Below are 24,938 nucleotides of genomic sequence, written 5' to 3'. Positions count from 1 at the left end.
CACCCAGATTTGACTTTGGGACATCTGAGCATCACTGGGCATTTCCAGGAGTGTCGTGAGGAGGGAATCCTGGTGATTGGTACACAGGATTCTCTGGATGTTCAAAGGCAAGCTGGGGACCTGGGGACCTTGAGATAGTGCATCCCATACAGCCCCTGCAGGAAGTGGGACTTGCAGGCAAGTGAGCCCTCTAAGGGCTTGGGGGTCTTTGGTCCTCTTGATGTTGTCTGACCAAGTGATGCCCAGTGCTCAGCTGGGAAAGGCATTCCTCTGGGGTCCCTTCTTGCCTCCTTGCATGGGTCCTTCTCACTGCCAGCCTTGGTCCAGCTCATTGCATTTGCTACTCCTGCTCATACAGGTGGCTTCCGCTGGCCCCACAGTAACGTTCGCTGCTCTCTAGGCAGGGTGGTGAAGATGTGGCTTACCCGTAATTTGCATGAACTCAACAGACATCGGCCACGTGGAATGCTGTCAAAAGTAAAGAAACGGAACCTGGTCCTTTCCTCCTCTGGGCAGGTCAGACTCACCTGGTCTCTCTTCAGATCTGGGGGTCATATTTGAAGAAGTGGATTTTGTTCAAATGAAGGAACAGAAAAGTAAGAGCTCAAAGCCTGTTAAGTGGCAGTGACTTGAAGAGAGTTGTCTGTCCAAGACTGGCCAGATTCTCACCAATTCTGCCTTCTCTTCCTCCAATGCACAGGAGAACTACCTGTCCCGGGCTCCCTTGAAGTTCAGTTAACCTGGGGCCATGCGACTGGGATCTGGCCAGTGGAACGTGAGTAACTGGATTTGACACTCCTGTAAAACACAGGTAGATAGGGAATGGGTCTGGGGTAACTTCCAGTTCTCTCTATACAGTGTACCTGGGGGAAGTAGTTGGGGTGGGGTCTCGGTCCAGAGTCTTAGCTCTTGCTGGTGTGGCATCTTCTAGACTTGGATATGAACCTCTGTGGGGGATTTCCTTGGTGTCTTTTCTCCTGTGTGGATGGGAATAGAAAACCCCAAGAAGATGGAACCACTTCACGGAAGGATCCTAAATCACTGTGGTCACTTGGGGAAAGACTTGCCTCTCATGGGACTTTGCGTGAACAAGAGATAAACTTTGTTTTGAAGCTGGGCCTTGGGCTTGCTCAGCACACCTCTAGCACTGAGCTATACCCCATGATCGTGCCCCATTGTTTTGAGGCATGGCGATGGGGCGGGTGGTTTGTGGATGCAATATACCCCAGCCCTGCCTAATACCAGCTTGGAAGGTTTGACACTGAGAGTAGGATATGAGAATTGTCTTCAAATCCCAGTATCCAAAAGACCACATGGCTTCAGCAGCCACAGTCAAGGCCAGTGGATACTCTGGCTCATTAGGATCTAATATTTCTGCCAAACCCTGGAGTTACTTGTCTTGGATACTAGTGAGTTGTCATTGGTGGTGTCCGTGGAGAGACTGAACCATCATTTTGGAGGGATGTGGAGGGGATGCTTAACAATGAAGGAGCCGGAATGTCCTGACCTGTTACCTCACAGCACTGGCATCTAATGTCTAATCCAGCAATATTCTGATGCCTGTTGAAGCAAATGGCATTGAAATCCCACCATTTCTCCAGAACGCTGGGCACCACATGACCCCAGGATGAATGCCATCAAAGGCCACTGTGTTGCCAGATGAATGCCAGGAATGGAGCTGCAGAATCACCAGCTGCCAGAAGTAGGTTTTTCAGAAAAGCGAGGAGCCAAGAGGGTCAGATTCTGGCTCTCTTTTGGTTGTACCAGCTGGAGGGAAGCCGCAGTGTATTGTGTGAAGATTTCTCCCACTCTTCTCTGGCCAACTCACAGACGGGTTGTATAAACAGGAAGATGAGCCCCTGTCTTACTAAGCAATACGAGTGAATAAGAAAGGAATTTTAATGGCTTCTGCCACCTTCAGTCCAAACCAGATGGACTTTTTCTACCACCCCTTCTTTGGAGAGAAAAGAATCTTAATCCCCAATAAGGTTCTTACTTAAGTCTGTTTGGAAGAAGGATCCACTCTTCCGGAACACTCCAGGACTCCAGGAGCCTGATCCAGAGAAGTAAGTGGCCAAAATCAAAATATATGTTTCCAAGGATTGCAGTTAATCCTTAGTGATAAACATGGAGTCCACCACTGCCTAGAGGATACTCCAGCCTGAAGAGGCCGGTCAACTGTGGGCCTCCCCAACAACATCGGTCGTTAAGGAAGTACCTTCACCACCTGTTGCGTGGTCAAGAGCAAATCCTCCAATTGCTCTAGCCTTTCTCTGAGAAGGTCAGTCCTGGAACTTCTTCTGCTTGGGTGCTTCAAGAACCCTCTAGATTCCTCTGGGGTTGGAAGACCCCCTCCCCCATAAGGACTGCTGCCCACTCCTGGTTACTTGGCTTTATTTACAGACTGAATGCTACATAAATCCATCACACCATCCAACGCACATGTAATTGGCATAAAAGGGAGGATGATACAAAAATACAACTCTTGATGGTAAATGGAACAGCCCTCAGTCCATCCCAGTCCATGCCAGTGGACAAAGGGCCCAGGAGAGATCAACTGATGCCATTGCCCCAGAAAGATCCTGGGCTGGGCTCTTCCTGGCTGTGCAGGTATTTCTGTCACCATTAAACCTGGTCCCTTCCTCCTTCAGGAAGGGGAAGAGGACCTCCGGGGTCATTGGAGGTCCTCGAGAAGGAGCTGGAGCAGGGGCTGCCCAGTCAAAGCCAAGTGCAGCTCTGGGACCACAGTCACCACCTTTCCCTGGGGCACATCCATCACGGGCTATCTGCCTCTGGGTACCTCTGGTAGAAGGTGTTATGGTTTGAATACAAGGTGTCCCCCAAAGGCACCTGTAAATGCAGGAATATTCAGAGGGAAACTGATTAGATTATGAGGGCTAGACTCTAGTCAGTCCATCCTAGTTTGAATGGACTGACTGACTGCTAACTGGGGCGTAGGGCTCGGCTGGAGGAGGTGGGTCACTGGGGACGTGTCCTGGAAGGGTGCATCGTCCCTGAGACTCCTTCCTCCTTGCTCTCTGTCTCTGCTTCCCGACTCCACCAAGAGGGGAGCAGCTTTCTGCTGCTGGGTCCTTCCCGCATGGTGTGCTCTTTGCCTTAGGCCCAGAGCCATGGAGTTGGCCGTCTATGGACTGAGACCTCATTAACTGGAAACCCCAGATAAGCTTTTCCTCCTCTAAGTTGCTCTTGTTGGTTATTCTAGTCACAGACACAAAAAAGCTGACTAACACAGAGGGTTAGGAAACACAGGGTAGAGGATCAACCTCTTGGAGACTGGGGAGAAGAGGGAGGAAGATTGAGGATGGCATTTTCGCTGTCCTCCCCCACCCTGTAGTAGATTCCAGAAATAATCTACTGATTCTTCTGATTCCAGAAAACTTCTACCTACTTCCTGCCCATGGTTCTAGTCCAGGATTCAGCCTACTGGGCCTCTTGGTTTCAAGGGATTCAAAGCCTATGCCCTGGGAAGGGAGAGCTGGTCCTGGACCCCCAACCCGCAGTGTAAAGGGCTGACATCTCTGTAAGGGTGCAGGTCTCCTGGGGCAGCAAGTGGCTCTTCTGGCCCTTGGTTTGTTCACCTGGGCAGGGCTGTGCTTGGCACATTGTAGAAGCCGTGTCCCTGGGGTGAGGCTGGACATGGGACTCCTCCCAGATGTTCTCCAAAGACCTTTAATGATGGGGGGTGGGGCACTCAGGGAGCAGAAACTTTGCTGCAAAAGTTTCCAAAATGGCCAGTGTAAAGCTGCAGGAGAGATGAGCCCTATACCCAGCCCTCCAGGACAGAAAAGGACTATCAGTGCCCTGGGCTATGTAGTCCTGAGGGCCCACTATCCTCTCCAGGTAGATGAGATGGGACACCTGGGAGAGGATCAGGGATGGAGAACAGGTATGGTGAGCTCCAGGCCACCTCTCTTCCTGGTCGAAGGAGCCATTAAGACCAGAGTGGAGATTTGCCCCAGGCCTGTGGCTGAGAGGTGTGTGTGTGTGGTTGTTGTAGAACTCTGAGAGAATGCTGCCCACCTATCTGAGACTGCTGGACTCTCTACAGTATGTGTGGCAGGGAAGGGGACACCATTAGCCGTCCCATGAACCCAACCTCAGCTGTGTGTCTTGGCATATAACTGTCATGAAGACCCTGACATTTTAACTCTTCTCTCTGCACCCTGGACTCCTGACCTGGCACTTCTGGGCAGATGGACACAGAGAGCTAATTAGGAGAAATGTGTGTCAGGAACTTGTTGAGGACCCTCTGGTTCAGGCCCAGCTCCCACACCCGAGCTTCGGTTCTGACTATTTGGAGGCCCCGGGCATCTCTCTGGGGAGCCCTGGAGTGTGTCCTGCAGGCCTGAGCAATCTGATTGACCGTCCCTATAAAGGCGCGGGGTGGCTGGAGCTGGGGTTTCTCCCCTGCCTGTGACTCCACTACTGTCCCTATGTCCACCTCGCGGCCTCCGATGCCTCCCCACCTTACGTCTCCCCTTCCAGACTTCCCTGCCCACCCCATTGTGCAGTGGGCCTTAAGTGTTAATGGTGACAATACAGCTTTGTGTGTCCTGTCATCAGGTAACAGCGGTACATTTGGACAGGTATCGTCTGTGAAAACAGTGGCCCTGGAAGACCCAGGTCCCCACTGTCCCCTCCTAGGCCCTCACACTGCACACCCCCATGCCAACTGCTCTTGGCAAACCTGGAAGTGACCGTTCACTGTCTTGCTCCCTCCAGCAGCTCCAGCCAGGGGCAGAGGGGGCTTATTCCCACACTCAACAGGGCCCCTGGGCTCGGCCAGCTAGAGCAGCTTCGGGGCTGCGGCCCAGGCCCACCATTCCCCCCAGCAGAAAGAGGCACCTGCATGTGGAAGCGGAGGCAGCCTGCGAGCAAGCTCAGGACCACAGTCCCCTGGGCTAAAGGCTCCGGGCTCATGTAGCCCCTACGTGGGTGACCCGGCTAGGCCAGCCCGCCCGTCGGGGACCCTCCCACTCTGGGCAAGTTGGGGCTCTGAAAGGCCGAGTGGAGCTTGGTTAACAACTCGGGCTCCTCACCCTGGGCCCCGCTTTTCCCAGAGGCCTCCGGGGCGCCCAGCGGGTAGGCCTCCCTGGCCCGGCTGGCCCTGGAGCAGGTGAGGAAGGCCAGGCAGGCTCCGCGGAGGCGGGCCAGGTCCCTGTGGGTGGTCTCGCTGACGAAGCAGTACAGCACGGGGTCCGCCACGCAGTTGAAGCTGGTGAGGAGCAGGGAGAAGTGGTAGGCGTTGAAGATGCTCTTGGCGAACTCGCAGCTGGCCTCCCAGAGGCTGCGCACCAGCAGCAGCACGTGGTAGGGCAGGAAGCAGGCCAGGAAGATGACCACGGTGCTGAGCACCAGCCGCTGGATCTGGTCCTTGCGGCTCTTCTGGGTGCCGTGGCTCCGGCGCACGGCCCGCAGGATGCCCTGGTAGGAGGCCAAGAGCAGGCAGATGGGGAAGAGGAAGCCCACCAGGAAGCGGTAGTAGTTGATGCTGCGCTGCCAGGCCGCGATCGGGTAGTGCTCAAAGCAGACGCGGTGCCGGTCCTCGTCCTCGATCACCTCCTTGTGCATGAGGAAGTAGACGCTGGTCAGCAGCTCCTTGGTCCAGATGACCACGCTGACGCCCACGGCCGCCTTCAGCGTGCGAAACTGGTGGAAGCGGAAAGGGTGGGCCACGGCCAGGTAGCGGTCGATGGAGATGCAGCAGAGGAAGCCCACGCTGATGTAGATGTTCTCGTACAGGAGGATGCCGCACACCTGGCAGGACAGGTCCCCGTGCGACCAGTGGTCATGCTGCAGCACGTACTGCAGCCAGAAGGGGAGCGAGCAGATGTAGAAGAGGTCTGCCACCGTCAGGTTGCACAGGTACACGCCCAGCTCGTTCCGGGCCTTGATCTGCAGGTAGCCGAAGTAGAGGGACAGGCAGTTGGCCGGGAAGCCCACCACCAGCACCGTGATGTAGACCACCGGGGCCAGCGTCTGGTGGATGGTGTGGTCAATGGTGCAGCTCAGCGAGGAGTTATCCACAGTGATGTTTCTCATCTTTGGACCAGAAGGGGTCTCACCCCTCGTGGGCTCAGGGACTAGGCCAGTTTCCCCACTGCCATCTTGTTTAGAGAAGGTGGGGCTCAAGTTACATCAAGGGCTGGGCATCACTGGTGGCCGGTGAGGTCCTGCAAGTCAAAGGTCGGAAAAGGCTTAGAATAATAGTAGCTGTTTATAGAGTGCCTACTGTGTGTCAGGCACTGTTCTACATGCTGTACTGATTTCATTTAGAAGAGGAACCAGCTGCCAGGTGTGGCGGCACATGCCTAGCAACCTGGGAGGCTGAGGCAGGAGGACTGCAAGTTTGAGGCCAGCCTCAGCAACTTAGCAAGGCCCTAAGTAACTTAATGAGACCCTATCTCAAAACAAAAAGTAAAAAGGGCTAGGGATGTGGTTCAGTGGTTAAGTACCCCAGGGTTCAATCCCTGATAGCAAAAGATGAAGAAGAGGAGGAGGTAACCAGCCAATCAACTTCAATGCAACTAGAATATCTGAATGGGTTACATGGCATATGGCTCCCCGTCCCCTTTTCTGTCTTTCCTTATTCTCTGTCCCTTTCTTATTTTCCTGGTCCCTCAGTGCATCAAGTGAGATCAGGAGATCCTTGGAGCAGGAGCCCATCCTGACCCCAGCTCTCCAAAGATCAATCACAACTTATATGCAAAAGTGAGGGTCCTTGTCTACAGCAATAAACGTCACTCTGGGAGTGTATTAATTAGGTCCATTAAGACTGAGGTCACACCTGGGTGTGGTGGCACACACCTGTAATCCCAGTGGCTCGGGAAGCTAAGACAGGAGGATCATGAGTTCAAAGCCAGCCTCAGCAACTTAGCAAGGCACTAAGCAACTCAGTGAGACCCTGTCTCTAAATCAAATACAAAATAGGAATGAGGATGTGGCTCAGTAGTTGAGTGTCCCTGAGTTCAATTACTGGTACCATCCTCTCTCTAAAAAAAAAAAAAAAAAAAAAAAAGATTGAGGTCACAGACCCCAGGCCCTCTCCAGACAGCATCAGAAAAGGCTCAGCCTTGTCTACATACTAGTTTTCTCTGGTAAGAAACAGAAGCAGAGCTTCCCCAAGGTCACTGCTGGATTCCTGGGTGCTTCTCAGCAAAGAGTGCCAGGCCAGGCCAGCCACTGCCAGGTTGCGCCACACTTACCTTCTCTGAGCCTCAGTTTCCTCACCTGGAACATAGAGCTATGGACACCTGCCCTCAGGGGTCGGTGTCAGGACCATACCAAGTGATGGGAGGGAAATGCAGAGCACGACGAGGCTAGGACAGGAGTCAAAGGTGGTGACCCCTCTAGAACGAGTGGAAAACTGACATCGTGGAGAATTTCACAAAGAGGATGTTGGATACACACACTCACACACACACACACAAAAATGGAACAAGATAGAATAAAATGTTTTGTTGTAAGCCTACAATTAACATATCAAAGTGATAAAGGTCAGAATGACTCTATTGATTGAATACTACCTCTCAGCTGAAAAAAATCTCATGGGGTCTCAATCAGCATTTTTCAACCTTTGTTCCCTATCACTCCTTGAAAGGGCCTTTGACATTTTATCGTCTAACCACCCTCCCCTGAAACCTCAATAGCAGATCCCCTGTGTTTCTCCTTATGTACTGTGTGCCTTTGCAGAGGGGTAAAGATTTTTTCGCTCCACCCTCAGCCGATAATTGATGTGGACCCCCAATGAGACGTTTCCACCTACAGGGCTGGAGATTCTCAACAGGTGGGGTCAGAACTAAGCAGCCCTCAGATATCAATCCTGCCCTCCTGCACTTCACAGTGAGGCTGAGACCCACGGGCCCTGGGGGAAAGCCCTCAGAGTCATGATCAAGCCTCAGGCCACTGGACTCCATCTCCCAAGTAGCTCTCTCCAGAGCCAAGCTCTCCTCCACTTGCCCCGCCCCCGCCTGCTGCCTCCCTCCACAGCCTCCTTCCTGCCAGCTCCTGCAGGGGGCGCTGCTGGGAAGGAAGGGGCTGGAGACCCACAGGACTTGGGAGTCTGTGGAGGAGGGAGGAGTTTCTCTAAAATCACACTCCACCTAGTAACTATCCAAGCACAGTAGCCCCCTTATCCGTGGTTTCCATATCCCTGGTTTCTCTTACCCACAGTTGGCTGTGGTTAAGAAGATGGGTGAGCCCAGCACGGCTAGATAGTGAGAGAGACCTGCGTAACTTTGATTTCAGTAGAGCTATTACATTTCTATTTTGTTAGTAGTTATTGTTCTTCTCTTCCTGTGCCTAATCTATAAATTAAACTTTAAGGTACTTATGTTTAAGTAGCGAATCCATGGCTCGGTACTATCTGTGACTTTAGGCATCCACCAGGGACCCTGGAGCGTACCCCTTGGATAAGGGGACTCTACTGTATATTCCTTGTTCCTGGATAAAGGGACAGTAGCTTTCATAAGTGTTCATAAAATGAGCAAGAGATGGGTCTGGTCCAAAGCCACACCCTCTGTTACCTGCACCCCAATCCCTGCCTCTCCCTCCAGGGCCAAGCCCCCCTCCTCTTCCTCCCCAGCCCTCCACCCACATTGCCCCCTACCATGAGCTCATTCCCTGAAGCTCACCCCCTCCCTCAGTGCTCCCCTTCCCCTCCAGCTCTGCGCCCACCTTGCCCACGCAGCCCCCCACTCATGGCAGCCACAGCGAGCCTTCCAAAACACAGGCCAGATCCCTGTGAGACAGCTCCTGTCACACCTGGAGGAAAACCCAACCCTCACCAGGTCTCCAAGGCCCACACCACCTGGCTCCAGTTCCCACCACCTGACCTACCGCCCACACGCTGCAGCCATGGCTGGCCAGCTTTCTGTGCCTCAGCCACCTGCCGTGGTCACTGCACGTGCTGAGCCTCTTCCTGAGGTTCTCCCCACTCAACCCCCGCCACAGTGCCAGCACCTTTTCTGCCAGATCTGGGCTTCTGACCGCCCATCACCCTGTGGCTGCTCTGCGCAGCGCCTCTGACCATCTTGTTTATTTATCTGCCGGTCACTGCTCCTTCTCTTCCACTAGAGGCCTCACCCACCTGCTTGCTGCTGTCTCCCCATCGCTTGAATTGTGTGGCTTCTTCTAGAACCAGTCAATGAATGCCAGTTCCCACTTTCCAGGTGAGGAAACTGAGGTTCAAAAGAGGAAGTGACCTGCCCCAGCTAGCCTGAGGAAGGGAGTGTCACATCAACGCCAGAACCCAGGACTCCATGCCCCACCTGAGCCCCTACCTGGACCCCCGGTTGGATTCACCTTCCTTCTCCTTTCCAGGACACAGCCTGCAACCCCTGTGATGGTGACGGAGAGGGTGCTTCCTGTGGGTTTAATTGTGGCAAAACACACTCAACATAAAACTTGCCATCCTGACCAGTTGAAGAGAACAGTTCTGTGGGATTCAGAGAGTTTGCACTGTCTACCACCCTCGTCGCCCTCCCTCCCTCCTCCCAGCGCTCTTCACCTTACAAAGCAAAACTCTGTACCCATTAAATACTAACTCCCCAGGCCGGTAGCCACCTTCCATTCTCCGACTCTGACCTGACTACCTAGGTCCCTGGAGCAAGAGGACTCAGGGTTTGTCCTCTGTGCCTGGCTTTTTCTCATCCAGTATGATGTCTTCAAGATTCACCACGTTGTAGCATGTGCCAGGATTTCCTGCCTTTTTAGGGCTGAATAAAATGCTCACATATGCACACACCACCTGTTACTCATGTGTCCATTCATCAGGGGACATTCGGATTGTTTCCTCTGCCTTTGGCTATTCCAAACGCTGCTGCTCTGAACTTGGACATGCACAGATCTCTCCAAGTTCCCCACCTTGAGTTCTTTAGGGCATATGCCCAGGGTTGGAATTGCTGGATCTTTGCGGGGTGCTGCGTTCAGTTATTTGAGGGGCCAACCTACTGTGTTCCATAGTGGCTGTACCTTTTTACACCCCTGCCCACCATGCACTTGGAGTTTTCTGTGTTTGTCTTTCACTTCTATATTCTGGTGCCGAGAGGAAGGGAGTGCAGGCAGGTACAACCCAATCATAAACACAGGTTCCCCAACTGCGATAAAATAGGGAAAACGAAGCCACCCTGAAAACATGTCCTGTCAGGTCTTGGAAATTCCCGGGTAGTCACCAGGCCTGAAGTCTGCTGTTTGCTGGTGGTGAGTGTGTGGACGTGTGGGCTGGGCGGGGCAGGGTGATGGTTCTCGGCTTCCTCTTTTCTAGGCAGCAGTTAGTTAAATCCGGTAACCAAAGTCAGAAATATTCAAGTCTTCAGAGCCAAGAAGAAGCATTCACTACAGTGAGGTTAAAGCACTGCCTGCGTTCATTTTGGAGCAAAAAGACCAGCAGTTCTTGAACTTGGATTCCCCTCTTGATCCCCCAGAAGTTTGTTGAGACAGATTGTAGAGCCTCATCCTCCAGTTTCTGGACTCTGTGGATCTGAGGTTTTAGATTTCAAACAACCTCCTGGGTGAGGCAGATGCAGCTGGGCTGCTGAGCCATGGACCACACTTTGAGTAGCAAGGAACTAGGAGAGTCTAGAAGATTCACATGTCCTGTGTGTGTTCCCAATGCAGGGCAGCCGAGGTGCCAGAGCCCAGCAGAACCTGTGAGCAGGACTGGGACAGGGCCCTGGGCCTGATTTAGGCTCTCAAGGAACAGTGACTGAAACTGTCCAAGTGCCTATACTCTTATTTGCAAAGTCTTACTGTTTACAGAGCATTTCACTTCTGTCCTCTTGTCCCATCTTCACAACAGCTCTGTGGAAACTGAGGTCCAGAGAGAGAGAGCAGCTGGCCAGGTAGTCCAGTACTTTCAGACTGGGACGAGAATTTGTGGAGCAGGTACAGTGTTCACGACAGCAGGCCCGACAGGAGGGACAAACAAGAAGGGGCTCCCAGCCTCAGGGCACCTCCAAGCCCGGAAGACAGGAATGCCACATGCCACACACACCAATTACTGCCACACACCTGGTGTCCAGTGGGTGCTGCGGGCATCTCCCCTGCCACACACTCTCTGTGGGATGGCATCTCCTCTGCAATCCCAACCCCATCGTGCCCGGATGAGCCCAGGCCTCCACCCAGGCTGAAGGCTGCACAGGCAGCTCCTGCCCTCACAAAACAGATATGTGGAGAAAAGGGTGGGCCTGGAAAATGAGCCCACGCTGGGTCCATCGCTTTCTCCACGTACCTGCCCTTGGAAGGGATGTCCCCACCTGCCCCATCGTTCAGGTAGGATAACTGGCCTTCAGCTTCCTCCTTCATCCTCAGCTGCAGCATTAAGTTCATTACCAGATTCTGCCATTTCTGTCTCCTAAGTGTCGGCCGCACTCATCTCCTCTTTACCAGCACCCTAGAGGGGCTTGCTCAAGACTCCTCCCAGAGTCACAGCAACAGCCTCCTATTGGGCTTCCTGTCTCCATTTCACCACCTCAAAGCTGTCCTCTAAGATACAAATCTAACCCAAGTCATACACTGCTTTGGAGGCTTTACAATCCTCCATTAACCCACTCAACCATCCACCCATCCGTCTGTCCATCCACCCATCCATGCACCCATGCACCCATGCACCCATGCACCCATCTGCCCATGCACCTGCCTATCCATCCATCCACTCATCTATCCACATATTCATTCATATAACAAATACTCGTTGACCATCTATTATACAGAAGGCACTCCACTCCATACTAGAGCCAAGTTGCTTTTAGCCTTAGGAGGCAGGAGAGAAGAAAAAAGAAACATGCTCATAAGAAGAGCATGGATTTGATGGGAGTCCATTGGCCTTACCCAGTCAGGAAAGCCTGCTCTGAGCAACAGCAGTTAAGCTACGACCAAGAAAAGGAGGAAGGGCTGCCCAAGCAGAGGGGAGTTTCTGTCTGTGGAAAACGTGAGCAACACATCAAGTGTGAGAGGGAGAGAATGAGTACCTTTGGGGAACTGAGAGTAGCTTGGCATGCCAGGATCTAGGGATGAAGCAGGCACGGCCAGGGAGGAGACAAGGAGAAGTTGGAGCAACTGACAGCTAATTAGAGTGGGGAACAGTGGGGACAAATCTGAGAGCTCCTCAGTACCTGGTCCTTCAGGCTCTCAAAAATGATTTTGTTAAAAGGGTGGGTGGGCGGGTGCACTGATGGTGAGGAGTAGTGCACAGATGGATGAGTGGATGGGTGGATAGATAAATGGGTGGAAGGGTCAGTGAGTGGGTGGGTGCTAGGTGGATGCATGGATGGATAGACTGATGGATAGGGTGATGAGCCGGAGTAGATGGCTGGATGGACAAGTTAATGGGCGGACAGATGGATAGATGGGCAGGTGGATGAGAAGGGGATGGGTGAATGGGTAAGAAGATGGGCAGAAGATGGGTGAGTGGGTAGGTAGATGGGTGGGGATGGGTGAGTGGACAGGTTGGTGGGTGGGGAATGGGTGAATAGGTAGGTGGACAGGTGGGGGATGGATGAGTGGGTAGGTAGATGGTGGGGGATGGGTGAGTGGGTAGGTAGATGGGTAGTGAACAGGTTGATGGGTGGGGGATGGATGAGTGGGTAAGTAGATGAGTGGGGGATGGATGAGTGGGTAAGTAGATGGGTGGGGGATGGGTGAGTGGTAGAGATTTTGGGGCCGGATCAGAGATGGCCTTAATTAAACAGGAAAGTGAGAAGGCAGAATCTCCGTGGCTCTCTGCTTGGGCTCCCTGAGCTGGACAGAGGGTCCTGCTTTTTCACTCAGTCTTCTCACATCCAGCTCTCCCCAAGGACAGGCACCCCAGATGGAAACTATGCCTTGCGGGGAGTGTCCCTTCCCTTCCTGGTCTTCTGAAGAACTCTGATCCACACTGGACGCAGAGAGTTCTCCAAGCGGAAAACAAAGGGGTGGGAAGCCAGGCCACGCCTGTCCAGAGCCCTGCGCTTGCCAGGTGTGTTTCTATACATTCAACCATGCCACGCTCATCAGCCCCCACTTCACAGATGGAAAAACCGAGGCTCAGAGAGATGAACCAACCTGCTTAAGATTCCACAGCTGGGACGTGGCAGCAGGCTGGGTCTTGAACTTGGACCGGCCCACACTCTCCTTTAAACCTTGCTCTCTGACCACTTAACAGGATGACCGCAGCAACCACCCTCCACCCCAAGGCTCAAACTCCAGGCCCCAGGAAGTCACCACAAGAACCAGCAGGTGAGGTCCTGGGCTAACCCCCTGAACCTGGAGGATGCTCCACCCAACCTCGGAGGAAAGAAAACCTAGCCTCATCCCTGGTCTCCCACCAGGGAGGGGGTGGTGGAAAAGAATCAAAAGGACAGTTTACCATCCAGCTAAGAAACTGAGAAAAACTGCAGCAAGTGACTCACGCCTGGAGGCACATCCTTAGACAAACGCTAATCAGACTTCAAAGACCCAGAGAAACTAAGCCCCCAGAAGGAGGAAACGCCTCCTTGACAGGGGCTGGGGTCTCTCGCAGGGTCCAAGTCAGGGGCGGAGAAGCCTAGGTGCTGGGTTTGAGCAGCACCTACCTCCCCACCCCGTTCCCATGGTACACTCAGACCCGCAGACAGCTACTCACGTTAGGGATGGCTCGAGGGGGTCCCCAGCCCTCAGAGCTGGGGAGTTTCCTGCTGGCCCAGCTTCCACTCCCTGGGGCTGGCCATTTCCTTTCCTAAAAGGGCTCAAAATCAGAAACTATGTCCCTCTAAGGGAGGTGCAGGAGTCAGGTTGCCTTTTTCCTCAGTCCCATCTTTACCTGGCAGAGCCTCACTCCCACAAGACAATAGGGTCTCATTTCTGAAGTCCTTGGAATGGCCTGAAATTTCAGTCTTCTTAGGGCTCACAAAGTCCCCATGAGTCATATGAACCCATTTCCCAGAATCGGAGACCCACAGAGGCTAGACACAGAAGCGCCCCAAGCTCACACAGCAAGTCAGAGGGAATCTGAACCCAGAACCCAGAACCCAGGCGCCCATGCACTGGAGGGGCTGCGTTTAAGCTTTTTGGACCACAAACTATAGCAGGAAACATGCTGTGCACTTGACCCAGCACACTGGGACATGGACACACACACATACACCCAGAGAAGTGAACTTCCCCAAGCAACACTTACCCCACTACTGTCCATGCATTCTGATATTTTCTGTTCTGTTTCAATTTTTAAAATGCAGGTCATGAGCTACGAGATTGACTTCCTGATCCACCAATGGGCCGGTCCTGCACTGCCCAGCCTCTGTTGGAGGCTCTGGCTCCCCGGGGAAGGCAGTGTGGTCTCTGCAGTCAGGAGAGGGGCAGGCAGCAAAGTCCAGCCTCGGCTACTCCTGGAATCCGAAGGGAGGGCGTCCTCTAGGGGGTGGGGAGTTGGGACGAGGCTGCTCGGATTCTGCCCGCCCTGCTGGGCTCCTGCCACGGCTCCGCAGAGCCGGGGTGACCCCTTCGCCGGGACAGGCTCTTTCTCCCGCGATTACGCGCAGACCCAACCTCCCAGCTCTGTCTAGAAAACCCCCGGCTGGAGGCTGCCCATTCCGGAGCTGAGCAGGATCATGTGAACTCCAATCTGGAGTCAGGCTGGGCGGTTGCCGGGGAACCGCAGCCGGCAGAAGGATGAGGGCGGCAGAGCGGATCTCTCCACGCATCTCCATCCTCCTGCACTTTCCGTGAGCCGCGCAGCTGGAATGCTAAGACCCAAGTGGGGCGGGCGCCTCTGGGGAGTGGGTGGGCACAGGAGGACTGGGGTGCACTAATTCTAACCACTTCTGGGCACCCGCCAGATACCAGGAGAGAAGGGACATGGAGTCCTCACAGGAGCCATTCAGACCCACACCCGGGGACCTAGCACACATCACCATCACCGCTGCATTGTGGACACCAGCAAGGACAAAGGGGCAACGAGAAAGGAGGGAGGAAGCTGTTTTCACTGGGGCCCTTAAGCTGTTACCACCCCCTGCCCGCAGCTACCAACATCTGGGTCAGTGGGTCTCAGCTCTGACCACATGCCTTAGAAAATACCCCAGAGCCTATAAGAACAAGCTGGCCTTGGCCCCACCCCGGGCTAATTGAAGTGTGCAGGCACCAATGTTGTACAAAGCTCCCTGGATGGCTCTAGTGCCACCAGGGTGGGGAGGCGCTGCTGTGGGGGAGGCCGAGATGTGTCTGCAGGCCAATAGGGCAATGGGGTGAAGGCTTTGTGCAGAAATAAGGGAAGCTCAGTTTTCCAAACCATGGAGGGAAGCAGGGACCGCGCCAGGGCTCCGCCCCTCGGGAGCACTCACCAATCCTGGCTCCGCTCTGGAAGCACAGGCTGGTGCTAAGGCCCCTGCAGGTTACCCAGCCTTCGATTCACAGAGGGGCACAGGCGCTGGGCCAGGACCTGGCAGGCGAAGATGGCAGAGTCATGGTGGAAGACGCTGGCTTCTGGCACCTTGCCCTTTCGCCTCGACTCCCTCCCTCCAAGGTAGGCTCTTGGGAAGGGTCCTCGGGAGCCAGGAAACCCATGTGCATGGGGCCCCAGGGACATGAGTTCTCCCTGCTGCGTCAGGTGATCTGCTGACCTGTCTTCTCTAAAGTCAGGGGACTGCATCCGTAGGGGGTCCCTCCCAGTAAATGCTGCCACACAGCAGGCCTTTTTCAACTGTCCCTTATATCGATTGCCTCAAGTGACAACAAGGCTTGTGAGTAGTCTGCACTTGGACACAGACGCGATTCCTGAGTTATGGGGTGTGGTTGTCTTTCCCTGATGTCACATGAGAAGACTGGGGGATAGGAGGCCAGACTGATGGTGACTGCCTGGATACCCCAGGTCACGCCCACCAAAGAGGACATCTCTGACTCTTTTCACAGGGTGGCCCAGCCTAACAGGACACACAGACGCAGGTCATCTACACCATCACCGTCTACACCTGTAGGAACAGTACGGCACTGAGCCCCTCTTCCCCTCAACACCCCCAGGGACCAGCAAGTACCCCAGGCTGCCCAGGACCCCTCCCAGCAGAAGCACGGAGCCTCCCCTGAAGCAGGAGACCTCCCCGTCTCCAGGCCAAGGACCCCCACCTTCCCTCCCCACTGGGCCTCCAGGATGCAGCTGGAGGGGTGCGGCCGACTTCAGCTTTATTTGCATCAGCAAATGCCCACAATGCCCACGCCATATTCTTGGGTGCTAGGTTTTTGTTTTTAACCTAAAACAGGAAGGTAGGACTAGTAGTACTAGTGATATGATGCAGTGGTCACAGGGGTCATGGAGGCCCCTACCTCCACCCTGCCCCAAACGTCTCCAAAAATCCTACAACTAAGACAAATAGTGGGGACTGGAGTTGTGGTTCAGCCCTGCCTAGCACGTGTGAGGCACAGGGTTCAACTCTGAGCATTGCATATAAATAAATATAATAAAGGTCCATCAACAACTAAAAAAATTTTTAGAATTTTAAAAATAGTGGGCCTATCATGAAACTGCAGTTTCAAGAGAAACCATGTGCCCAACTTCCAAGCTTCTGCCCTTCAGCCCAAAGTGGCAGAATCTAAGACGTGGCCCCTGAGCAGAGGTGGGATTCAGTGAAGGGTGAGAAGCCTGAGTCTGGGCCCCACCTACCTACCCCTGTAGCTCCTGCCATCTCAGGAAGACAGAAGGGCCTGAACTGGTGTTAGAGAAGGGCCTAGAGCAACTCAGCGTGCCACTTGTTTTACCTTCTCCTTCATATTCTCCCTCCCCCACCCCAGTGATGACAGTCACGAGACACCATGGATTCCCACTGGGGTGGCAGCCCCCGAGGTTGGCCTGAGCCCTGGACGTCCCTGTGATGCTCCTGAGCCTGGCTCTGAAGGGCTGTGGGCTTTTCTCAGCTGTGCTGGGGCTGCTTTCAGGGCCACAGCAGGATCTGAGGCCACAAGGCCTTCAGACCCCTATTGGCTCCCCTTCTGGGCAGCCTGGGAGCCAGCTTAGAGAGGACCTGGGGGTCTGCTCCAAGCTGGTGGCACCATGCAAGGCCTCCAGCATGTGATAGCAACTCCATGGTCACATGGGATAGAGGTGAAGAGCAGGGGATCTGGCCCAGACCTCGAGGTAAAATGCCAAGGCTGTGACTTCCTGGCTCTGAGACCTTGAGAGTCACATGTCAGTGGGCTTCTGTGAGAGTCAAGGGATATGAGGTCCCCGTGGGGCCCACACTTAGTAGGTCCTCAAAGAGAGTTAGTGGGGATGTCCTGGTGCTGGTGCTGGTGGTGGTGATGGCATCCCTCGGGCCTGAAGTTCCTGCCCCACCATCTGGCTCCCCTGGATAGGGCACAGGATGGGCAGGCCCCTTGGTAGACTGCAGTTACCGAGCGCCAGGCCATCCCCATCAGCTGTGAGTTGCTCAGATCACTTACTGACTTGGGGTTAGCTGGGGTGGAGGCCTCAGAGGCTCTCTAGGGGTGTGGAGGAATATAAGCCGGGCCTTTAACCAGCCAGCTGCAGTTCGGCTGTAGGGGCCTTTGCTGACTTGTGTCCCCAGCAGCAGCCTGACACTGTGGCACATGCTCACACCCAGGAGCTGCTGCAAAGGTCACCTGGACATCTGGTGGTGCCGCATTGTTGCAGGTTTGAAAGGGGACAGGTCTGAACTAAGGATGGCTCTGCTGGAAGTCCCAAGGACCAAGAGGAGGAGGATCAGAGAACCTACCCAAGGCCCTCCTGGTGTTAGAGGGCCTAGAGCAACTCAGCGTGCCAGGGGCCACTACCACTTCCTGAGCATGTGCTGTGGCCAGGCACTGTGGTGAGCACCCTCTGAATACGCTCCGGTTTAATCTTCTTGTCAACCCTATGTGGCAGGACTGTCCCTGTTTTATAAATGAGGCAACTAGAGGCTACAAGCAAGTTGCCCAAGGTCACATAACTGGTAAGAACAGCTGAGATTTGAACCCAGGGGTGTTTGACTCCAAGGACAGGGCTCTAGACTGCATTTGTGTTTCATCAATACGATAGCAAATCCCTGCAAACTCAGTGGCCTAAAGAACACAAATGTCTTAAATTACCGTTCTGGAAGTCAAAAGTCTGACGTGGGTCTTACTGGGCTAAAATCAAAGCACCAACCAGGCTGTGTTCCTTCTCAGGAGCCCTGGGGAGGCTTCCATGTTGCTTGGCCGGGACCTCCTGCTTCTGCAGAGCCGGGGCGGTGGGCTGAGTCCTCTCACACTGCACCGTGTCTGCTGCCCCCCTCGGCACGTCTCCTCCTCTGACCCTCTTGCCACTGCTTTTACTCTTAAGGACCCTGTGATAATCTGGGTTCCACCCAGGAACATAGGGCCAGCTCCTTAGGTCATCTGATGAGCAACTTTACTTCCACCTGCTACTTTGGTGCCACTTTGCAGTATAAGGCAACCTGGTCACAGGTTCTGGGAGTAGGACCTGGACACCTTGGGTTGAGGGCTTTATGCTGCCTCCCAACACGCCATGTTAAAACCCCATGCAGCGGCGCTTCTCTGTCAGTGTGGACACCAGTCTCCAGGAATCTCGTTGAAGTGCAGTTTCCGGTTCAGTAGGTCTGGGTGGGGGCCTGAGATCTGCACTGCTAACAGGGGCCATGGACCATGAGCTGAGGCCCAATTTCTCTCTTGAGAAAGAGAATGATTAAAACTGTGCTGCACAAATGGTTGGGATTTAATAAATATTTACTAACTGAAAGAAAGCGGGGCTGGGAAGGAAGGAGAGAGAGATCTGGACGTTGCCCTCCACTCCCCCCAACCAGGACAAAGTCCAGGGCAAAGAATCCAAAGCCGCAGGGACTGACCAGCGATGTGTAGCGGGGGCAGCTGTGATGGAGCCGCCTGGGGGGTGGGCTTTGAGCTGCGCCCTGAGAGGGGAGGGCGGACAGCAGAAGGCCGACAGTGGAGGGAAGGAGGCGCCCCCCAGTCCTTGACACCCTGGGCTGTGGTCCTACTTGGAGCTCATCTGCTTCCCAGTCTCGGTTCCTTTTCTCCTCTCACCACCTCCATGTTCTTCCCAATCTTCAACGCCAAATCCCACCCCCCCAAATTCTTCAAAAACACTGTTTTCCAGTTGAACCTCAGGACCCCTGTATCAGGATGCCGTAGCTGGGGGCTGTTAAATGCAGGTTTCCAGGCCCTGCCTGCTCTCCCTGAAAGAGAATCTCTTAGGGCTGAGTCCGGGAGGCTGCATTCCTACCCGGGCCCAACCCCACCTCCTCCACACAGTGCTCCCCGACACCCAGAGGGAGAACCTCTCTTCCCTCCATGGCCCCTGCCTGGACCCCATCCTTCTCTGGGTTCTTTTCACCCTCCCCTGGCTGACTTGAGACTTCTAACAGTGTTGGGTGTTTTCTCACTGTGGCTGGGAGAACTGGGCCAGCTCTCCTCACACAGGAGGAGGACGGCAGGCAGTTCCAAGGGGACAGGTGAGCAAGGGGATGCAGCACGGGTACTTTTGTGACTTGACATACCACCCTATGCCAGGCACAGGGCCTCCCACAGGCTACCTCACCGCAGCCAGGCGAATGTTACCACTGAAGACAGACTAGGGTCGTGTGCGAACAGGGCCAGGTCGAGGTCTGAGTTCAACGTATTTCAATAAAGGTGACTGGGATTCAGGGGACCTTGTACGATGGTGAGTGCCCATCACCCCCAGAGAGTAAGTGTTCTGGGGAAGAAGTTGCTGGGTCCGTTTTGTCCTCTGCAGGGAAAATGGACACTGACCATGTCCAGCGTTTGATGAATGCGTGAGTCTAAATTTCGTTTCTTCCTGCAGCCTGTCTGGAAGGCCAGTTAGAAGCCAATGAACTGGGGGAGACAGACAGGAGATGGATGAGACAACAGGAAGAGGAAGGGTGTGGGTGGTCGGCCCTGCGTGGAAGTGCCTCACCACGGTGGCCTGCTGCCCCCAGAGAGACTTCCAGCCGAGAGAGAGTCTGTGGTCTGGGGAGGCTGGAGCTGCCCAGGGCATCCCTCCCGCCTGCAGCCTGCAGCACAGACCACAGGCCTTGGGGTTGCCATGGCAACCCCGGCCTGCCGCCCCCACCATCTCCTGTCTCCCTACCCAGACTGCTCCACCCCATCAATTAATAAACTAATAATGTATGACAACAGTTACCGCAAACACCCAGGCAGCGGCCCTCTCGAAAATAAACAGCCTCGTCCAGGGAGCTGAGAACTGCCAAGATTCACCTGACACTCAACCCCAGGCCACCTGCTAAAATCTATTTCCCTGAATCCAAATTACTCTGTCTCGGGTTTCTCCTTGTTTTAAAGGCACCATGTTGGCAGAGGCAGGGACTGAAGTCTGAGAGGTTCCTGAGAAACAGATGCTAGGGAGGCCACCATATAGGACACCTGCTTCCTCAGTCTTGAATGGGGACCAGAGACGCTGATTGGGTGATCAGGCCCTGGTCATGGACATCTGGATCTCAGCTGGTCCTCTCCTGAAGAAGCCCTTCATCTTTGCAAAGGATGAAGACATTCATGGCACCCAGAGCGGGGGATAACAATAACAGGGAATACTTTCAAGTTGGGGTAGACTCAGGATGATGGCAAACTATTTGCAATTCCTTTCACTGAGAGATGGGAGTCTATGCTCTGTGACAACTTGACCAGCAGAATAAGGTGGAAGCAGCTCTGTCCCAGCTCAAGCCCAGGCCTCAGAGACCACAGCTCTTGAAACCCAAGTACCACACCGTGAGAAAACCCAAAAGAAACAAGATCCTGGCTGATGGCTTCGGCTGCACTCCCAACTGACAGCCAGGATCGACCTGCCTGCCTGCCATACAGGTATAGTGTGATCATGGAAGACGGTCCTCCAGACCCAGGTAGGCCATCTCAGCTGATGCTGCAAAGGAGCAGAGATCAGCCATCCCCACCAAGCCCTGCCCAAATCACAGGCCTGTGAGCCAAATAAATGGGCATTCTTTCAAGTAAATGTCTTCTAAAGTGGTTTTCATTTTAGCGATGGGTAGCTGGAACATAAATATCACTTTTACCCCAAATCACTTTAGGACTTATCATGTGCTAGAGTCATTCGTGGGGTTATTGGATTTGAATTTTTATGCAATTCTGTGAAATATTATTATCTCCACCTCCTCCATGAGCTATAAAGCCTCAGAAAGGTAAAGTATGTCATTAGAGGCCAGCCAGCTGGCAAGGCTGAAAAAGGAATTCTGAATCTAAGGCTCATGTCCTTCCTCCACCACCGCCATCCTCCTCATGGCGCCAACACAGAAGGCTAGTTACTTTCCACTCTGCTTCCTGTTAGTCTTCTCTCCCCACAGTGAGGTTTACCCAGCAGGGTGCAATATCACAGTTAAAACAAGAATTCTCAGAGCTGACATTTAGGGGCATGGCGAGGTGTTCAAGGTAAGAACTCCACCTGCATGATCTCATGACCATCCTAGGAAGTAAGCTCTACCCATTTCTCAGGAGACACCGAAGCTTCAAAAGAGGCAGTTTGGGCTGGGGATGTAGCTGGGTGGTAGAGCACCTGCTCAGCATGCACTTAGGTGGGATCTGAATGCAGGCCATCTGCTTCTGGAACTGGGCTCTGAACTGCAAACAGTCCAGTTCGCACAACGCACGGCTTCTACTGTCAAGCTCCGGAATTCCCTCCCTTCCTCCCTCTTGGAAGCTGACCTGGGCTTTGGGAGGGGAGGTGGGGATGGGGAGAAGCGAAGCCTAACTCTCGCATCTCAAATTTGTATCCTTTCAAGGCCCCCCCCGCCCTCTTAGTATTTCTTACCTCCCTTTCACAGCCACTGCCAGCCACGGGCCCAAAGCCACACAGCCCGGGTCCTTTCCTAGTCAGTGCTCTTCCTCTGCCCACTGCTAAATCCCCAAGAGCCTGCGCCCTGGCTGGTGCATCTGGCCACTAGTCAGGGTTGGGCCACTGGGGGACTACCGGCGCCGCTGTGTTCTCAGTTGGGCCATTTGATCGCCAGAGTTGGGGTCCCCCGCCAACCAGCGACCAAGGTCCCTCCTTCTGCCGACTAGTCACTCACGGGGAGCTTTCTTCCCCTCCCTCGGCGGCGGCCGCCTGTTCTGATCTCAGTGCCCTTCGCGGGAAGGGGCCGCGCAGATTTGGGGGGAGGAAAGGAAGAGCCCGAAAGGAATTTTTGGCTCACGGTGGCGCGGAGCTCTGGGAAATGAAGGGTTAGCGGTCGGACACTTTTCCTGGGGGGAAGTAATTACCAGGTGGCCACGGAGCCAGCCGTGGGGGTGGCTGCTAACCCCGGCGGCGACCACAGGTGCAGACACCCCCCACCAGGAGAGGGACCCGCCGCGCCGGCGCTTGTGGGGAACAGACCCCGGGTGGTCGCGGCCGCGTCTCCGCCCCGGGGCGCACACACGCACGCGCGCCCCCGCGCCTCCGCACCTGCCCCGCGCCCCGCGCGCGCACGCGGCGGCCGCGCTTCGGGACCTTGCCGGAGAAGGCGCCCAGCTGGCCGCCACAGCCCGGGGCCAGGCCGCGGCCCCCAAACAGTTTTCCGGGCCTGGCGCGCCGGGGACCAGCTTGGCTCCCGGAGACACGTACCTGCGCGGCGACAGTCTGGAACGCCGGCTGCTTACCCTGCGCGGCGCCCGCGCCCCCTGACTGCCAGCGCGCACGCGGCGGCAGGAGTGGCCGGAGACGCCCGAGGGTCCCTTCCTCCTCAGGAAACCCGGGCCACGTTGTGCCCCGATTCCTCCCGCTCCCACCACCCGCGGGCACACCCAGACCTGCCAGTCCACGCCCTGCCTGTCACACCGACAGACCGCAGGCCACAGGCTAGGCGCCTGCCAAGGCGGCCAAGGTGGCTGAGGCTCGCGCACGCCTGCCCTGAAGGTCCAGCGTCCCCACCAGCACCACTTCCATCCTGACCTGGCCACAGCTCCGGAGCCCTGCGTGGGCCTCAGAGTGGGCCTGGTGTAAAAAACAAACAACAACAAACCAAACCAAACAGGAGGGCCCTTCTCCAGCCATATGCGCTCCCAGGGCTCGAGGCTGTCATCGGCCTCTTGTGGGAAACCCACAGAGAACCCACGAAGAAGCTGGGAGAAGAGTGGCCTTTCAGCGTTCACTTGGGTGTCGCAGCGCAGGCACATCAGTAGCCACTCAATAAATGCAGTTCAGGGTTGTTCTCTGGGTCTTTCTCCCCCTGCTGGAGCTCAGTCTGGGGCCACCAGGACCTGGGGCTCTGCATTTAAGTTCACTGCCTCTTGGACTCCTGCCCTGGTCCTCTCCAGAACCTGAGGGGGTCCAGGGATCACACAGAAGAACTCCTAATTGAGTTGATTGAGAATTCAAGGAGGCCTGAGTGCCCTCTGCTTCACAAGTAATAGTAGTAACAAAAGTTATAGCTAGCATTTATTGAGCATCTACTGAGTGCCCAGCACTGTTGTAAGCACTAAAATGAGATGCTACTATTACTCCCATTTTACACGTGGAGAACTGAGACAGAGGGGTCAAATAACTTGCCCACAGTCACACAGGTATGAAATGGAGGCTTTGGGATTCAAACCAGGCAGCTGGATCCAGAGCCCTCATTTCCACCTGCATCCTATCCCATGCTTCCCTGTTTCCTCAGTACCTGCTGCTCGTTCTCAACTCATGTCTTGGCTCCTGTGGCTCTCCTCCCTCAAAAGACTTCCTTTGCCATTGCCTGAAATCCTGCCCCAGTTTGAAGACTCAGAAGTCACCTGACCGAGGAGCCTTGTTGGTTGTCACAGGCCATGTGAGCTGAGCCGCACTGGACTCCCATGGCGTCCTTCCCAGGGTTCTGTGCTGGGATTGTTGGCACACGGCTCTCTGTCTGTAAGGCCCTTGCTCTGGGCCCAGTGCCCCAGCAGGGCACCCCATTCCTGTTTGTGAAATGAATGTCTGGAATTGGTCACTGCAGAGTCTGCAGGAGCTTGTGGGTTGGTCTGAGGACAGATGGCTGGGTGAGACGGACAGTGAATGCAAGTGCAGGCTGGAGGGGCCCAGGGAGCTGGACCAGGCAGAGTCTTACCTTCTGCTGGCCCCTCTGTGGCTCAGGGTGTTGACCTGGCCTCTAGGTAGTCTCCCAGTAGATCTGGTAGCCATGCATTAGAGGGCAGGAGGTCCCCTAGCCGGGGGAGGCAGCGGGAGCAGGACGGGGAGGGGAGGAAGAGTAGCCCGGACAGAGAGCAAGGAGGTTCTGCTTTTCCTGCTGGGCACCAGCCAGCGGTCTCTCAACAGGCACCTTCAGAGGTTGGATCGGCCTTCTCTTCTGGTCCCCATTTTGAAATCTCCTTCTTACAAAATCTTCACAAGTGGGGTTTTTTGGATTAACTATTCATGCCTGAAAATATCTGTCTGCTTAAAAAAAAAAATTGCCACGCTGAATGTAGTTAAGAGCTTGGCTTGGAAGATCAGTGTCTGAAATTGAATCCCAGCTCCACTACTGACTGGCAGGAAGACCTTGAGCAGGTCTCTTTGCCTCTGTGTGCCCATTTCTTTGTGAAATAAGAACACTATTTGAAAAGGGGGCTCGGGTGATTACATGAGTTAAACTAGGTAAAGCCCTTAGCTCAATGCCCAGCACACACCAGGGGTCAGTAGGGATTAGCTGTTATCACTGATGTTATTTTTGGAATTATGTTCTCCAAATACCCTTTTAGGTCTTGAACCCCTAATACAGCCTTAGCATTATGCAGGACCTCCTTCCATCCCAGCAAGAAGCAGTTTTATTCTCCATTTCACAGATCAGGACACAGATTCTGTGAATCCCCTAAGGCCACTCTGTTCCCAAGGGAAATCAAGCTTGGCACTTCTACCTTTTTTAAGGTAGCTAAATCTGTGCACATTCCCAGGTCCTCACTGGTTCCTGCATTGACGTGAGTTTGAAGCACAGGGGCATCTAGTGCATCTGCTTCTGACACTAGATGACACTTCTGGCACTTCTGACCACTCTGTCCCTAAGAAA

The 24,938-nt window shown here is 54.5% G+C and overlaps 1 protein-coding gene across 8 annotated transcripts; it reads right to left on the bottom strand.

Moving 5' to 3' along the window:
• Positions 1–2,377: 2,377 nt before the first annotated feature.
• Positions 2,378–22,632, bottom strand: Gpr68 (G protein-coupled receptor 68). 8 transcript variants are annotated; one of them, XM_034635909.2, is made up of 3 exons: positions 22,547–22,632; positions 5,061–6,194; positions 2,378–2,850 (listed from the first exon to the last, which is right to left on the bottom strand). In XM_034635909.2, exons 2-3 carry the CDS (start codon positions 6,061–6,063, stop codon positions 2,816–2,818), a joined length of 1,038 nt encoding a protein of 345 aa, XP_034491800.2. In that variant the 5' UTR covers positions 6,064–6,194; positions 22,547–22,632; the 3' UTR covers positions 2,378–2,815. The 8 variants fall into 8 exon arrangements, with proteins under 8 accessions (XP_034491800.2, XP_027787348.2, XP_027787349.2 ...); XM_027931547.2 differs by having other exon boundaries at positions 2,378–6,194; XM_027931548.3 differs by lacking the exon at positions 22,547–22,632 and adding an exon at positions 14,156–14,223 and having other exon boundaries at positions 2,378–6,194.
• Between the last annotated feature and the right edge of the window lie 2,306 nt (positions 22,633–24,938).

The sequence above is a fragment of the Marmota flaviventris genome, chromosome 2 (genome assembly GCF_047511675.1).
Source record: "Marmota flaviventris isolate mMarFla1 chromosome 2, mMarFla1.hap1, whole genome shotgun sequence".
NCBI classification, from domain to species: Eukaryota; Metazoa; Chordata; class Mammalia; order Rodentia; family Sciuridae; genus Marmota; species Marmota flaviventris.
This window is presented reverse-complemented; position numbering and strand designations above follow the sequence as displayed.